Below are 15,205 nucleotides of genomic sequence, written 5' to 3' on the forward strand. Positions count from 1 at the left end.
AGACATTGCGCTCAAACTGTGGCCAGTGTCTTTAAAAGGATACTGACTTTGCATCTTTTTCTAATCAATTTCAGAAATTGCTTGTAAATTGCTTTTCAGTTTTTGGACACCTTTGTATTGACAAGTTTGATAGCACTGGATGAGTTTCTCTTCAGTCCTTATCAAAAGAAAGTTTTAACTACAAGTTTAAGAACTTAAAAAAATGGAGAATAAACAGAAAAACGCTGATTAAACATTTGATTTTAGAAAATTATAAACGGACCAACGGTCCAGGTAAATTTGAAATAACATTTTGGAATGAATTATAAAGAATCTTTTCCATTAGAAAAATGCCTTTTTGTTATATTTTTAAAAAAACAGAATATAAGATTTTAAAAAATGGACACTAGAGGGAACTAAAGATTTGAATTTAATGTGGAGAACACATAAACTAGATGTACAATTTCAGAATGGAGCAAAATATTCTAACTTTGGACATATTGAATGATATTTTTGAAAAAATGGGATCAAAAATTAGCATTAATAGTGTCAACAGAGACATATGCCTCTATGGAGAGACTGTGTCTAAAAGATGTTATGGAAGAGGAGCAAATTTTATCTGACAAGACTGAGTTGAAAGGGGATTTACAAATGTCAGGCTACAAGGATGGCATGAAAAAAGATGGACATACAAAAAAAACTGGATGATGTTTTAATAACTAAAAGGAACATACAAACAATAAATCAAGAGAGCAATCTGGATATTTTTCCTATATTAGATTTGCAAAAGTGGTTTATTAAAGTTTTGCAGAATCTCATAAGAAGAAAGACAAGAAGGCAAAGAAAAAAAATGAAGAAATCAAGTTCTATTACATTATTTGAATGGACTAAAGATTAAGATTATTAGAAGTAAAAAAGAGCAATGTTAAATTGCTTTGATGAAGATTAAAAGACACTTTATATATTTCTTTTCTTTTTCTTTATTTACATTCTTCACCATTTCTCTATTTTTTTTTCTTTTTCTGCACTGTCTACTCTTTTTTGGGTTTTTTTTAGTTTGCATTAATTGTAATTAGAATGAATGTCTTTAATAAAATTACTATAAACATTTTCAACTGATTTTTTGAAACAATTTTAAAACTGAAAAATTTAAAAATGTACTTTTTTTGCCAAATGTTTAATACCAGATGTGTTAACTATCAAGTGCTTCCTATCAGTCCAAGCCAGAGGGTACCTTGCACTTATTTGCTGAACCTCCTCTCTATATAAGAAATCTGCATAAGGAATTGATTCAAAATTATGAAACTCAGCACTGTGTTATAACTTTTTTCACTTTATGCCATGTTTTGTTCTGAATGCAGATTAAGAGAAACAATCAACTGGATGCACTTTAAGAGCATACAAAATATTTATCATTAACCTGAGTTTTTCTAAGATATCCACATTTATTTTCTTTGTCCTGTTCCAGAATATAAATATCCATAATTCAATCATTGATAGCTTTAAATCCCAAGCCACAGAACTGGATTTGGGGTCTATATACAGTATAACAGCATAGTGAATCTTAAGATCAGTTTGGTAATGAAACATCTGCCACAAAATAATCAAGTTCACAGAGCACCAAGCACCCTACAGTTCAACCCAGTTCAATGAATATTCTCTTTTATGGATTATATTAATGTTTTAAATTTAAATTTAAATTTAAATTCTGTGGACTTCAATTCCCACACATCTCAAAGTGGTCAAGTTTGAAAAACTCTAACTTGCATAGCCAGAAAAGAAAAATGCAGAGGCAGCGAATAGACAGATGATTAATCTTGTTTTCGATTGTTCACATTAAAACATAACCGAAGGATATAATCCAAGAGTTCTGGAGCCCAATCTCGCAAAAGTGTAGGGATCTTTGTATATATATATTTATAGTAAATCTCCCGCTGGCGCAGAATGCCCCCTTTAATGATTTCTAGTGCACATTCTTCTTTTGGGGCAGGTGGAAGAGTGAATGTACCAGATACTGCTTTCATGGCATTTTCTAAGAGTAGAGAAATGTTAGTTAGAAAGTATTCACTGCTGAGGAACCAGTTCACTACAAGTTATCTTCCACTGAACTTTTCTTACCTGCCCACATCATTTAGTAAGACATTCTCAAATATATTGTACCTTGAGCAAACAGATAAGAAACTATAATTTTGGTAATCCAAACAAATACATTTTTTCACATTGAAGTTCTTAGTTTCTTCCAAATAATGTTTCATGAATTTTGCAAGTGTGGATTATATCTAAAGTATCCTTCCACTTCCTACTAAACAAGCCCAAGCAACAGCAGTCCTATGAAGCTCTAATGAATTGTGTTATAGTTAGTGCAAATGTTATCTAAGTATTGGACATTCAGAACAGGATTTTTAGAGTGCTAGAAATGATGGAAGCAGAAAAACACATTTTTATTTTCCGTTGGATAATTATCAATTCAAATTTGCATGTGTTTATGAGAGAATAAAAAGTTAATTGTGAATTGGTAATGATTTCTTTATATATATATAGTATGATTAGCCCCATAATTACCATACTTGACAATGCCCAATCTACTGAAGATTCATTGCATAGAAGAGAGGGAATTTTCAGTTCAAATATTCCTTTTATGAAGTTCCCAACCTATTCATGCTATGATTCATAGCAAGTTGTGTGAGCTATGGCCCTCAGCTCTAAGCATTGGTCAAATTTACATGTCATTTATTGTTCAAATCTAGATTTTAATTGTATAATCTTGTATGCTTTGTTAATATGTGTTGTTAGATCCTTTCAGATTATTTTTTATAAAAACCAGACATGGAAGGAAGGAAGAAAGGAAGGGAGGGAGGGAGGGAGAGAGGATATAAATTTCTGTAGCATTTACTAAAACAGATACAGATATCTCAGCTTATGACCACAATTGAGCCCAAAATTTTTATTGCTAAATAAGACAGTTGTAAGTGAATTTGCCTGATTTTATGACCTTTCTTCCCACAGTTGTTCACTGCATTGCAGCTTTTAAGTTAGTAACACAGTTGTTAAGTGAGTCTGGCTTCCCCATTGATCTGCAAAAGGGGATCACATGATCCCAGGATACTGCAACTGTCATAAATGTGAGTCAGTTGCCATTTTTGTCAGTTGAGTTTTGATAACGTGACCATGGGGATGCTGCAACAGTGGTAAGTGTGAAAAATGGTCATAAGTCACTTTTTTCATTGCCATTATAATTTTGAATGGTCACTAAATGAATGGTTGTAAGTCAAGGACTACCTGTACATACATAGCACGATGTAAATCTAAAAACCATTTAAAAGGAACATTTATAAAAGATGCATCTAAGGGAGAAAGGTTTGGGAACGCGTGCATATACACATGTCTGATATGAATTATAAGATATGAAGATATGAATTATAAAAATATAATTTTTGTTACTTTAAAAAAATGTTAGAAGATCCAAATGGATTGAAATAATCTTCACTACTGCAGATATCAATATGGATTTATATTATATATTCTTAAATATTGGATTTATACTGTATATTCTTCAGTTCAACATAAGTGAAAGTCTCAGGTTACAGAAAAAGTAGATTATTATATCCATAAAAAGCAATTATATTTGGCTGATAAAGCTAATTGTTTTTGCTAAAATGATTTTTCATCATTAAAATGAAAGCTTACATGTTCTTTTCCTAATCAGTTGGCAGATCTTATTTATTAGGCCTTCCAAGATACGATCTACTTTTGTAATGTAACTAATCCTTATTTGGGAGCTAAGGAAACATTTAAAAAACAAACCAATATTTAATGACTTCACAATCTATGATGATTTGCCAATTTTGTGCTCTTTGTGATGGCTGGAGAGTACTGGAAGTTCTAGTGTCAACAGGTTTATAGGGGATCAGTTAGTACTTTAAGGCTAATTCATAATGATTATAAATTCTAAAAAATGTTAAGCAAATAATTTGTCTAAGCTTGGCCGGCATCAGCCTGATAAGGAATTCCAGGATCTAAAAAAATCAGATGTGGAAATGAGAATTGTACCTGTGTTGATGAATCCAAGGATGCAGAGCGTGATGGAAACATTGATGTTCTGCATAACAAATTCCTGCCTCAAAGAGTTGAAAAATCCCTCTAGTGCAAACTTTGTTGCAGAATAAGGAACAGTCAATGGGAAGCCAATTTTGCCTAGAAATACCACAATTAGAATGATACATTTAATTTATACTATGCCATGAAGAATAACATTAGAGATATATGGAATACATTTTTTTCCTCCCTGATTCTATTTATGAACTTATCATTTGTTTTATCAACTGCTTCCAATAATTTCAGCCTTGAAGTATCAAAAGAATGAATCTTGGCTGTAGCAGTGGTCCTCCCCCTTATACATCAGCACCATCATGAACTCTGCTGTGGTCTTCAAACCTCATCCACACAATAAATTAAAAGTAGCTCTTGGCTATCCAAATGTTACCCATCTTATTTGTCATTAAAGCAACTCTTCCTGAGGTGTGAGAAGTGGCTATTATTAAAACATTTCAGCACACAGAGAGCATCTTTCTTCTATATAAATATAGGCTCATTGTTTTCGTTTGGTTTTTGTTTTCCTCATAGATTCAACCTTTCAAAAATACATGCTTTTTTAAAAAAAAAATCACTGCATTTGATTGTAAATGCTTCAAGATAAGAATGTATAAAAATATATATGCATTACAATAAACATGTCAACATTTTAAAATAGAACATAACACAAACAAGAATTTTACAGGTTTTTTTTTTTAAAGTACAAGTTTGTAATTTATCTGACATATTTGCAACTCAGAGATCCTGCTAGGCTCTTAGGAGCCAAATTCTTAAGTGTCCTTATTGGCTGGGAGTAAATAATACTGAATTCTGTAAATAACGTGGCATAGTTCTTTTGAGGTATATTTTACTTAGCAATGGTGGCAATTGACACAAACAAGACAATGGAGGCTTTTATGCTTGCTACTATATTTTGTGAAGTTATTTACTACATGTATTTAGAACAGAAATATACACAGCATACACCTAGTGTTTTTACTCAGTGCCAGGTTTCCTCCCAAGTCTCCCTCCCAGAGACAATTCTTTCTAGTTCTCATTTCTTCCACCTTTCACTGTGCTTCCCTTCCCCCATTTCTGGGCTTATGGAGAAGAAATGAAAAGAGAGGGGAAGGCTGGATTTACTCTAGTGTGCTCAGCATGGATTGACTTTCTCCTGGATCTGCTCAATTGAACACCTACTGCTTCTCTGTTTGGGGAAGAACCACTCTCAGGGTCTTCTGCTCAGTCCTTCCCCAGAGATCAGGGCTTCACCAATGACCAACAATCCCCTCTTTCCTGTCTTGCATGAAGATGCCACCTGCAGCCTGTAGCTCCCTCCTTCCTGTCTTTCGTGAAGATGACACCTCTTTTTGAGTCTTCCCTTGCCTTCTTCCAAGGAAGCCACTTATGGGCATTTTTTCTCCCTCTTGGACCATTAACTACCAACTGCACTGGAGGCTAATGTAACTTCAACTTTTCTCCCCATCCATTGTTTTACATTCTTTTTCTCTCCTTCCTTTTCTTTCTTCATTGTTTAATCAGAGTAGCAGCACATTCCCCAGATGGTGTGCCCCCCCGAGCTCTACTCCCCAGCATCTACATACAAGGCTGGATCAATGGAACAGTTGTCTCTGCATCACCCCACAAAAGCCGTGGCTAGCAACCTTGTGACAGCTACCATTCAAACTCAGAACCATGCTTCTTCTCTCCTTTTCTCACTTCATTTGCTGACTCATGCCAGTCATGTTCGGCAACTGCAGTCATGCTAGCTAGGCCACTAAAATTTTGAATGGTCATTTAGCAACTGGCTGTAAGTCAAGGACAATCTGTATTTTTAAACATGTAGATATATTTATTAACACGTATTAACAATACATTCAATTGTTTCTTGTGAATGGAGAAGAATATACAGATATTTTTTTTAAAAAATTGAAGACTGAATAATTTGAGTGAGAATTACTGAAGTAACTGTCAATTTGCATCCAGTAGAAAGAATCTATTTTTAAAATGAAATTTCAATGTAAATTCTATTCAAAATAAACAGAAAATTCATGCTTCTATACTGGAAGACTAAATAAAAAGGTAATGTGTTGCATTTTGCTTCCCAAAACTCACTTTTGATTCTTTATCTTAACCATGTCCCAAACTCATATGTGACACAAGCCTACTTTCCTTGAGAGATAACTTTCTTAGATACATTGAACTGAGATGCAAAAAAAATAATAAAATGCTTTGCCATTTCTGACTTTTTATGTAACTTAACAAGCATTTTTTGCTTTCCATTATAGAGCATAAGTAGTTCTAGCATGAACTTGTAAAAACGTTACTCGTTTTTAAAAGTCCTTAATGATAATCAAGTAACCCTCACTAAACTGGTATTATTCTGATTTGACATACTAGACATACTTTCAAAAAGTGAGGCTTTATCCTTTTATGATAGGAATATATCAAAAGCAGAGGTAAAAGATAATAAGAAAGTCTACAAACTCTGAAGAACACAGGATATTTGAGTATGCATCTGCCAAAACTCAGAATATATTCTGCATATTATAAAAAGTAATATATGCCAGAATCTTTTTTGTGAAAATCTAACCCTTATTATGCTTCAAAGAACAAGCACCTGCAGAAGCTTCAGAAATAATTTCTTTCTGTAATATGAAATATCTCAACTGCAAAAATTAAAATAGTGATTTGATCACCACACAGGATAATTATGCATATTAGAAAGGAAGGTGGGATATGCATAAGCTGTAATCATTTAAGCTTGCAGTCATATGAATATAACAGCCAACATCACAATTGATTCTGATAACAGGAAAATCAATAATATTGGTAATAGCTTTAAGATTCTGAGGTCGCTGTACATTATGAATTAATGCTCACCTGCCAAAGATGAAACAACTACTATGCTTCCTCCGCTGTTTATAAGCATGGGAAGAGCTGAAACTGTCATTGTTGCATAGCTTAGGAAATTGATGTTAAAAAGCTTTTGCACATGCTCAATGTCCCTATTGAAATAATTGAAGTAAGACCTGCCAATATGATTCAGAATCAGCATATCTAGACTTCCTGTAAGGGAAAGATAAATTATCTGGTTATACTAGGTTGATAGATGAAGGCACATATATCATTGTGATCAAATATTTTAGCTGCAGTATTGGATAACTACATACTTTGAGCTGGCCTTGATTTTATGTTGCTTTAGAAGATTTCAGTACAAAGTCTCAGTTAATTTCTAATTCTTTTCTGCAATTATATTACTTATTTGGTAATCCTAAACTCCTTGTGATAATTATTTACAAAGCAGTTCTTGAGTATATGCTATACAAAACACAAAGTGAATTTTCCTTATAATAATATATGAACCACACAAATAGTTGAGAGGTCCTATTAGAATGGAAATAAACTAATAAATGAATGGTTCATTTGCAAATTGATTACCTCATTAGAGCAAATCTTTTTAACCATCTACTAATGACACTTGAAGGTCACCTGAAGGTCACTAGGGAAGATAAAATATTCAGGTAGTAGAGAAGAAAGCAAAACATTTAACTTCTAAGAAGCTGTGAGGGATTAGAACTGAGAACAAATTGGGAGGATTGTTTTCTCAGATTTAGTTTGACCAATGACTTCTCAATATCTATGTCACAGTTTCCTTGTGACATAGTAGGAATCCCAGTATACCATTATTAGAAAATCATTTAGTTCACACATTTAGTCCATGGGAGCACAGGAAATGGAGATGAGCATTTACTAGCTGGATGCCCTTCCTAATTCCAACACACAGTTCGTAGCAGATATTTTCTTTTTGTGCCCTGTGAGAGAAACATCTGCCACTATTTAGGATTGAACTCTCAACCTTCCAGTTGGTAGATGAGTGTCTTCAGCATTAGGTCACCATGCTGCTCTACCTAATATATATATTAACATACAGAATTCCCAAGACATGTAGTTGCATTGTCCTAAGTGGTTTAAATAGAATTTTACCAGTCTAGTGATGATTTTGGATATTCAGAAATTGAGAAAGAGAAGACAAAGATCATAGCACTTTTGAAAGAGAAAGATGCTGTTCTGCTTCTGAGATAGTGCTGGAAAGAGAATAGGAGTACATGCCCCTCCCCATCCAACAGCCAGGAAGAACTTAAGCCATATGTTTGTTATAAAAGTGCCAAGCTGCAGTCTAAAAACAACAGTGCTGTTATGTAGCTATACAACATGCTGGGCAGTTGTGAAGGAATGTAGCTCTATCCTTGAGAATAAGGAAGAAATGAGCAAGCCATTAAAGGGATTGGGACTTGCTGAAAAGATTGCACAATCTTAAAAAAGAGGAAAGTGTGAAAAAGAAACTCAGAATAACTCTGCTTTGATTTTGTTTGGTATAAGAAGGGATAGAGAAACTAGAACAGGCTTTCAAGAGTCTATTATTCTACTTTAATAAAATAAAGAGCATTCCTGGAATCCTGGCTATGCCAGCTTCTTCACCTGGCCCATCTTAAAGTGCTGTCATCAGTCTTGAAAGCATGTCCAAATTTATTTCACCCTTATGGTCACCATGAACAAGAGTCTATTTTACAACCTGTCAACTCCTATTCCTAGCTAGTACAATGCTTACTTAGCTGGAATATACCAGGCTTTTGGAGTTGGAGGGAGCATTGAAAAGTCAAAGGCAGGGAGGATAGCTCAATCAATAATTATTAACCATGATGGTTGTGTGATGAATCTCTGAGTCACTAAATATAAATTACAGAAGACCACTATCTTCACATTCTAATCCCTAGTTCTGGGCTTCTGGAAGCATCTAGTTAGTTAGAAATAGGATGCTGGACACCATGAAATCATCTCATGTTCTTATAAGGTCAACATACCCCATAATACCTCTGCTTTCTTCACCACAGCCTGAGCAAATTTCATATCTTCCATACTGCCATTAATATACCTGGCAGATGCTGCACCCAACTCTAAGCAATGAGCAACCACCTAAAGCAAATAGAAAAGTAAAATTAGTAGAAATTCCTTCATCTTTTAAACTCTTTGTGCTCACATTTATTAAATCAAATTTCTGTAGAGTGCTGCAAAGAAGCAACCAAATAATCCAGTGTACAAGGATATTTTGACATCACATTTGAAATCTTCTTATTGGATCAACATTATCAGTGGGGAATTTCCACTGGAAAAACCACCTCATTAACAATTTCAGCTTAAAGCATTTTCAGCTTTTTCATGTACAACCCCCATCAAACATTTATTAAAAAGAACATTTTAAATATTGGGTTTGTAGCACTTTCTTTGGTAGTCATGCTGGGCTTATAAATATGAAAAAATATTTGAAACCGTGGAACTTCAGTAACCATATTCTGTAAATAACCAAGAGATTTTTTTTCCTTAAATTCAGGAACCAGAAAAAAATAAACTAGTTATGTGTAATATATTGTTTGCAACATTTGCTGAATTGATGATGTATTGATCTTTGCTGCAAAGAGGTTGGTATCCCAAAATAAACTCTGTTATTGAGTAAATATACTAAAGTCTGATTTGAATTTAGGGACCGATTTCAAAGTCTCACCTGAAAATGTTCCCACTTACCATTGAAACAGGTTTCTTAGAAAGCACAGCAAAATCTGTGCATTGTCCGATAGTCATGGAGAAGGATGGGATAGATTTCATCTGGAAGTCTGCTTGCATTGCTTTAGCTAAAGCCAATAGTCAATAGTGAGTTGAAAAAAATATTTTTTCTATAGATGATCAGATTCTCTCTCTCTTTCTCTTTGTCGCTCTGTGCTACCCCATTGCCGGCAATGGCAAAAAAGCTCCGATACGTTGTGTGACGTCACGTGATGTCGCGAGTTTGACATGTCTGCATTAAGGGATCTCCTCCTATTCTGCCTTTACTATAGCTTTATTAACACTAGTATATCTTTGCCAGAAACTCTTTATTTCTCAGTGCTATTACCCACCCTATTCATTTATGTTTTTAAAACATCAGCCTTCCCTAAGTTCATATACCTTTAGTGGATTGACTGAGAATTATGGAAATTCAAATTCAACAGATTGGATGGAGGAAAAGTATAGTCAATATATATATGGAATGAGAATGTTTGCAAATGGTTGAGAAGTTTTGAATGAATATCTACTACATGTTCCAAAAAATATTCAGGTAATTTCTTTGTGCCAAAATACAGTGCCATACATCTACTCTTGAATCAGCGGAAAAGGATAGCAGCATGAAATTTACTGGCCCCCTTTGCAAATCACTATGCAGCTTCTATGGCCATTGCTCTGATTCACATCATACTGTCAGGCACAAAGATATGCAACAAATGATAAGCAAAGGCTGAATTCTCTGACTTCATTGGTCTCCCTCCTCAACATGTCACTACCTGGAAGACTAATCCACCTATCATGACAACAGTAAGAATACTGTCATAGGAATAGGATAGGTCTGTCTGTTTGAATTATCAGTCATGTCTAGCCACCTTCCTGTGTCTCACTTGCTATGGTATATCTCATTTTTAAAGTTAAATACAAGTTAATAAATAAATCAATAAAGTTAAAAACAAGACAGATTTGACTCATGAAGGAATCTGAATCACAAGCAGTACTTTGGATTATGATGTATCTTCCCATCCTTTCTTTTCTTCATAAGTAACAAATGCCAATTTTCAGATTTTAAGGCAGACATGTCAAACACAAGGCCTGCAGGCCAGGTCCAGCCCAACAAGGGCCCAAATTTGGCCCCTGGAACTGTTCCAAAAATAGCAAGGGACTGACCCTCACTGCCCCAGCCCTGGCCCACCCCAACCCAGCTGGGTGCCCTCCCGGCGCACACACAGGAAATGGCGAGTGCTCAGATGCTGGTGGTGCGCAGGAGCAGCTGCAGCTCATTTGCCTCACCCTGCCCCGCCCCTCCTGGCCTCGAGATCATGTCCGGCCATGCCCCGCTTTACTGGGCCTCTCCTCATCCGGCTCTGCTTTGCCGGGCCTCACCTCACCACGCCCGGCTCCACTTTGCTGGGCCAGGCACCAAAGCGCCGCTGAAAACAGGACAAAGCAGAGTGGGGGAAAATATTTTTCTCTGGTATATTTCCAGTCTGAATTAGACCAAGGCAGGCTCCCTACAGGAGAGCCCTTTTAAGGATTATGTATTAATAAAAAAACAACTAACCTACCTCTGCTCATAAAAGCTAAAGCTGTTGCACATAAAAAACAGAGGAACTCTGATTAACTATCACAGCCACCATTTTGACAGTTTTGCTGTACTGTTGTCTGTGGACGCCCCCACAAACTACTAGCAAAAGTGGCATTTGATCACAAGGCAAGAAGGCATTGAGAAATGGTTCCCCTTTTGCATTTGAGCATCCAGAAGGGACAGGAAAGGAGAAAGGGAAAGAGGAAAGACAAAGAAAAAAGAAGGAAAGGGGGGAAGAAAGAAGAAAGAAAGGAGAATAAAGAGGGAAGGAAAAAGAAGAAAAGGGAAGAAGGAAGGAAGGAAGGAAGGAAGGGCATCCCTCTGACCCACATACTTTGCCCTCCTGCACACATCATGAGCAACCTGGCCAAGGAAAGCAAGAACAGCAACAGCAGCTTTGAGGAGGAGGTAAGTGCAGCAGGGTGCCCCCTTGGGACAGCAGAACTGGGCTGGGCTGGGCTGTGGGGTCCCAGTACCCTGGGAGCTTGAGGACCAGGCTGGGCACTTGCCCTCCACTGCCCAGGCCTCCGGGCAGCCTGTGCTGCTGTTCGGGGGTCCTCCGCATAGCCTGAGAGGAACAGCGAGGCTCCTCTGGTGGACAAGAGTTTGGTGCTCGTCCTGGTCTTGCCTTTCTCCACTGGAGACAATGAATCCCCCCAGCCCTGCCCGGACCACACAGGTGCCCCCAATACAAGCGATGTTGAGCTGGCAACGCCCACCCCAACCACGCCCATGCCAACTACACCCCCTGCCCCCCCTGAGGTCAACCACAACCCTGATGTGGCCCTCAGTGAAATTGAGTTTGACAACTCTATTTTAAGGAATACTCCAACTTATCTTTGTTGATGCTGCAGCTTCTGTCTGTCTCTAGAGGGAAGTGGCAAAAACACATCCTTTGCTAAATATTGTGTGTAGATGTGTATAGTCAATCTATGGTTTCAAACCAAATATGAGTTAACTGTTTTAAAGATAGCCTGGGCTTGTAGTTCTGAACTTAATATTATATTAAGTTTTGAATGAATATCTACTACATGTTCAAAAACTAATTCAGGTGCCTTCATTGTGCCAAAATAAAGTGCCATCCATCTAATCTTGAATTGGTGGAAAAGGATACATTTTTCAGAAGATACATTTTTATCAGGTGCATGGCTGGAAATACAATCACATAGACACATATATTTAAAGATGTGCAAACATACTCACATGCTGCTGATAATAAACTAAAACTGAAACCTGGGATCCACAATTAAAAAATTTAAATCTCTCCCAAATCTTAGTATTTACCATCCTCCCTTCCTGCCTATGATTATGCATATTTATTTATGTATATATTTATGTATGTATGTATGTATGTATGTATGTATGTATGTATGTATTGACTTGACTTGACTTTACCCATTAGACCAGCCCATTGGACCAGGCTGTCACCCCTGCTTTCCAACATCACAGCAAGAGATCAAATTGCATTTCACCACAGACAGAGAAGGAACTGCTCCAGAGATCTTGCCCTGACTCTTCCTACTAGATGAAGCAGTTCTCTTTTTATATCCCTGGGATTTGAAGGTGTAGTATAGTCTGACCCCATTAATCAGCCAAAGAAGGAAAAATGCTATTAACAGTCACCTATGAATGGTGGAAGCTACCTCCTTGCTTCTTTCTGAATTTGAAGAATTAATCTTCATTCTCAGTTTGAGGGAGGCTTCTCTTTGTCTCTCTCTTAACCCTTTCAATGTATGAGAGCTTGTCTAGTGAGTGTAATTATATAGTGGGATAAATGAATATTTAATATTTACTTGCTGGAGCTGGGCTTCTGTCCGTGCAGTAATCAGGAGATGAGAACCCATCCGTGCTAGGTGGTATGCTATCTGCTCGCCAATTCCAGTGCTTGCTCCAGTAACAATCACCCGCTTCCCTTTCAACATTTCTAGACAATAAGATGCAAGAATCACATTTTATAAAGCTGACATTAAATAGCTTCCCATTCCACCAAATAAATGCCAAATGGGTATTAAAAAAAAAATTTAAGAGGATAACCAGCAATTCCAACCCTCAAATCAGTTGTTAGTCATAGCAGTCCAATTCACAAGAAAGCAGCAGAAACAAGTACTAGCATTCCAAGGGAACATAAAATAATACCAAAGTAATTTTTACTCCCCCACTCTCTATCTTTCTCTCTTTCCCACAATGTAATTAGACATTAATTGTAACCCATTTTGTGCATTTCAGGTACGAGAAATTTTAAAACAAAGATAAGTAGATTTTTCTGTTTTTTTGGGAAACTTTTCACAAACAAAAATCCATTTGGAACAGATAGAATATCAAAAGCCTTCATAAAATCAAAAAATAAAAACACCCTCCCATCTTATCTGCTTGCTGAGAAAAAAAAAATCTACTTGCTTGTGGCTTGATGGCTCATAAAAACTTCCAAGCAAAGCCATCCATGACCAATAATGCAAAGCAGGATTCATGTTAGGCTCTGAATCAGTTCGTGTGTTTTTAAAAGCAAGGCTCCCTTCTTTTCTCCCCCATCCTCTTTTAATTCAAAAATACCTTTACTTCAAGTAACTTACCAGGTTTAAACTCTTCTTTTCCTGAATAAAAATAGATGGCCAAGACCATTCCTACCAAAGGAATCAAAATCTTTTGCCACAGATTCATCCCACTGTAGTCAGAAAATAATCATGCATGAGAAACAGAGGGTTTAAAAAAAGAAAAAAGAGCAGGAACAATGTTAATGCTGCAAAAACCTGCTAGTATGGAGACAGCAAGTTTCCTAAAAATCCAGCTTTCAGAAAATTTCAGGGCATTATTCCAATGGTTCCATCACTACAAGACTCCTAATTTTTTTGTCAAGAGTTGATAAACTGACCTATGTGACAGCCTATGGATTCTGGCTGTTGCAGTTCATATTTCCTGTCCTTTGGTTTGAAGTAGAGAATTTTGCATAACACCCTGCAAGAGGTGTGTCTTTACTGAAAAGATTCAAGTTTCAACTCAGAGACAACCCTAAGCTGCCTCCTCCAGGTGGACTCTTTCTTTCTTTCTTTCTTTCTTTCTTTCTTTCTTTCTTTCTTTCTTTCTTTCTTTCTTTCTTTCTTTCTTTCTTTCTTTCTTTCTTTTTCTTTCTTTCTTTCTTTCTTTCTTAAAATCATTTGTTAGTGTTTTCAAGACACAAACTCCACATGAAGCAGGAGGATCTTGTTCAACCAGATTATGTCTGTTGCTTCCAAATGTTTGCAGAGTAATTACAACACAGAAGCTGAGCACAACACATGAAGAATATACAGTAGTTTGATGGAAGGAAATTGAGACATAGGCTGCTTTGGGAATTTAGATCTGTTTCGAAATTCTATACAAACTTGCCAAGTTGTCCTACATACTTAGCAATGAATATCTAAAACTGCTAGGTGCCTAACACATTTAAAATGTTTCATATTCTTTCCGATGTGTTAATTTGTTTCCCTTAACGAATAAGGGCTTTAATTGCTAAACTACTTCTCCTTATGGAAATTTTTAAGACAGAGCTATGTTAATATGCTACGCCATGGTATTCAATTCTGCAGAGTCATAGAGATATCAGTTAGAAACAAGGACATCCACAGTAAAATAGGCATTGGATTTAAAATTGTGGAAGCCTCTCTCTTTTTAATGTGAGTCACATGTACTGTATGCCTGTAAAAAAGACTGGGGCTTTGATTGCCTGGCTAAATCTGCTATTTCAAAGACCATCACTACAGATGTCTCTGAACAAAAATGTCACAAATGAATGCAAACTCAATCTTTGCATCTTTTTCCATTGCCAAGCCAAAGTGCCAACCTATCCTCACTTGAGCTGGCAGAAAATTATATTAACATGATATTTGCTGATCCCATTGTTGGTCCCTATCATGCTTCACCTGACTTCTTCCAAGGAAATGCCTGACAAAGCTTAATGGGTTTTATACCTCTTGAGGCTGTTCCTGGATGTTG

The 15,205-nt window shown here is 36.3% G+C and overlaps 1 protein-coding gene across 1 annotated transcript; it reads right to left on the reverse strand.

Annotated features, from left to right (window-relative positions):
- Positions 1-1,076: 1,076 nt before the first annotated feature.
- Positions 1,077-14,242, reverse strand: HSD11B1 (hydroxysteroid 11-beta dehydrogenase 1). Its single transcript, XM_015821350.1, has 6 exons — positions 13,807-14,242; positions 13,030-13,160; positions 8,916-9,027; positions 6,934-7,119; positions 4,030-4,173; positions 1,077-2,011 (listed from the first exon to the last, which is right to left on the reverse strand). The coding sequence occupies exons 1-6, from the start codon at positions 13,892-13,894 to the stop codon at positions 1,791-1,793; spliced, it is 882 nt and encodes a 293-aa protein (XP_015676836.1). The 5' UTR covers positions 13,895-14,242; the 3' UTR covers positions 1,077-1,790.
- Positions 14,243-15,205: the final 963 nt, after the last annotated feature.

This window comes from Protobothrops mucrosquamatus, unplaced genomic scaffold, assembly GCF_001527695.2.
Source record: "Protobothrops mucrosquamatus isolate PMUCROS unplaced genomic scaffold, P.Mucros_1.0 scaffold1310, whole genome shotgun sequence".
NCBI classification, from domain to species: domain Eukaryota; kingdom Metazoa; phylum Chordata; class Lepidosauria; order Squamata; family Viperidae; genus Protobothrops; species Protobothrops mucrosquamatus.

Coding starts and splice junctions, on each gene's coding strand:
- HSD11B1 (XM_015821350.1), bottom strand. CDS start 13,894: ATGAATCTGTGGCAAAAGATTTTGATTCCTTTGGTAGGAATGGTCTTG. Junction 7,120..8,915: donor GAAAGCAGAGGTATTATGGG/GTATGTTGACCT, acceptor TTTCCCTTACAG/GAAGTCTAGATATGCTGATT. Junction 2,012..4,029: donor CCTTGGATTCATCAACACAG/GTACAATTCTCA, acceptor CTCTACTCTTAG/AAAATGCCATGAAAGCAGTA.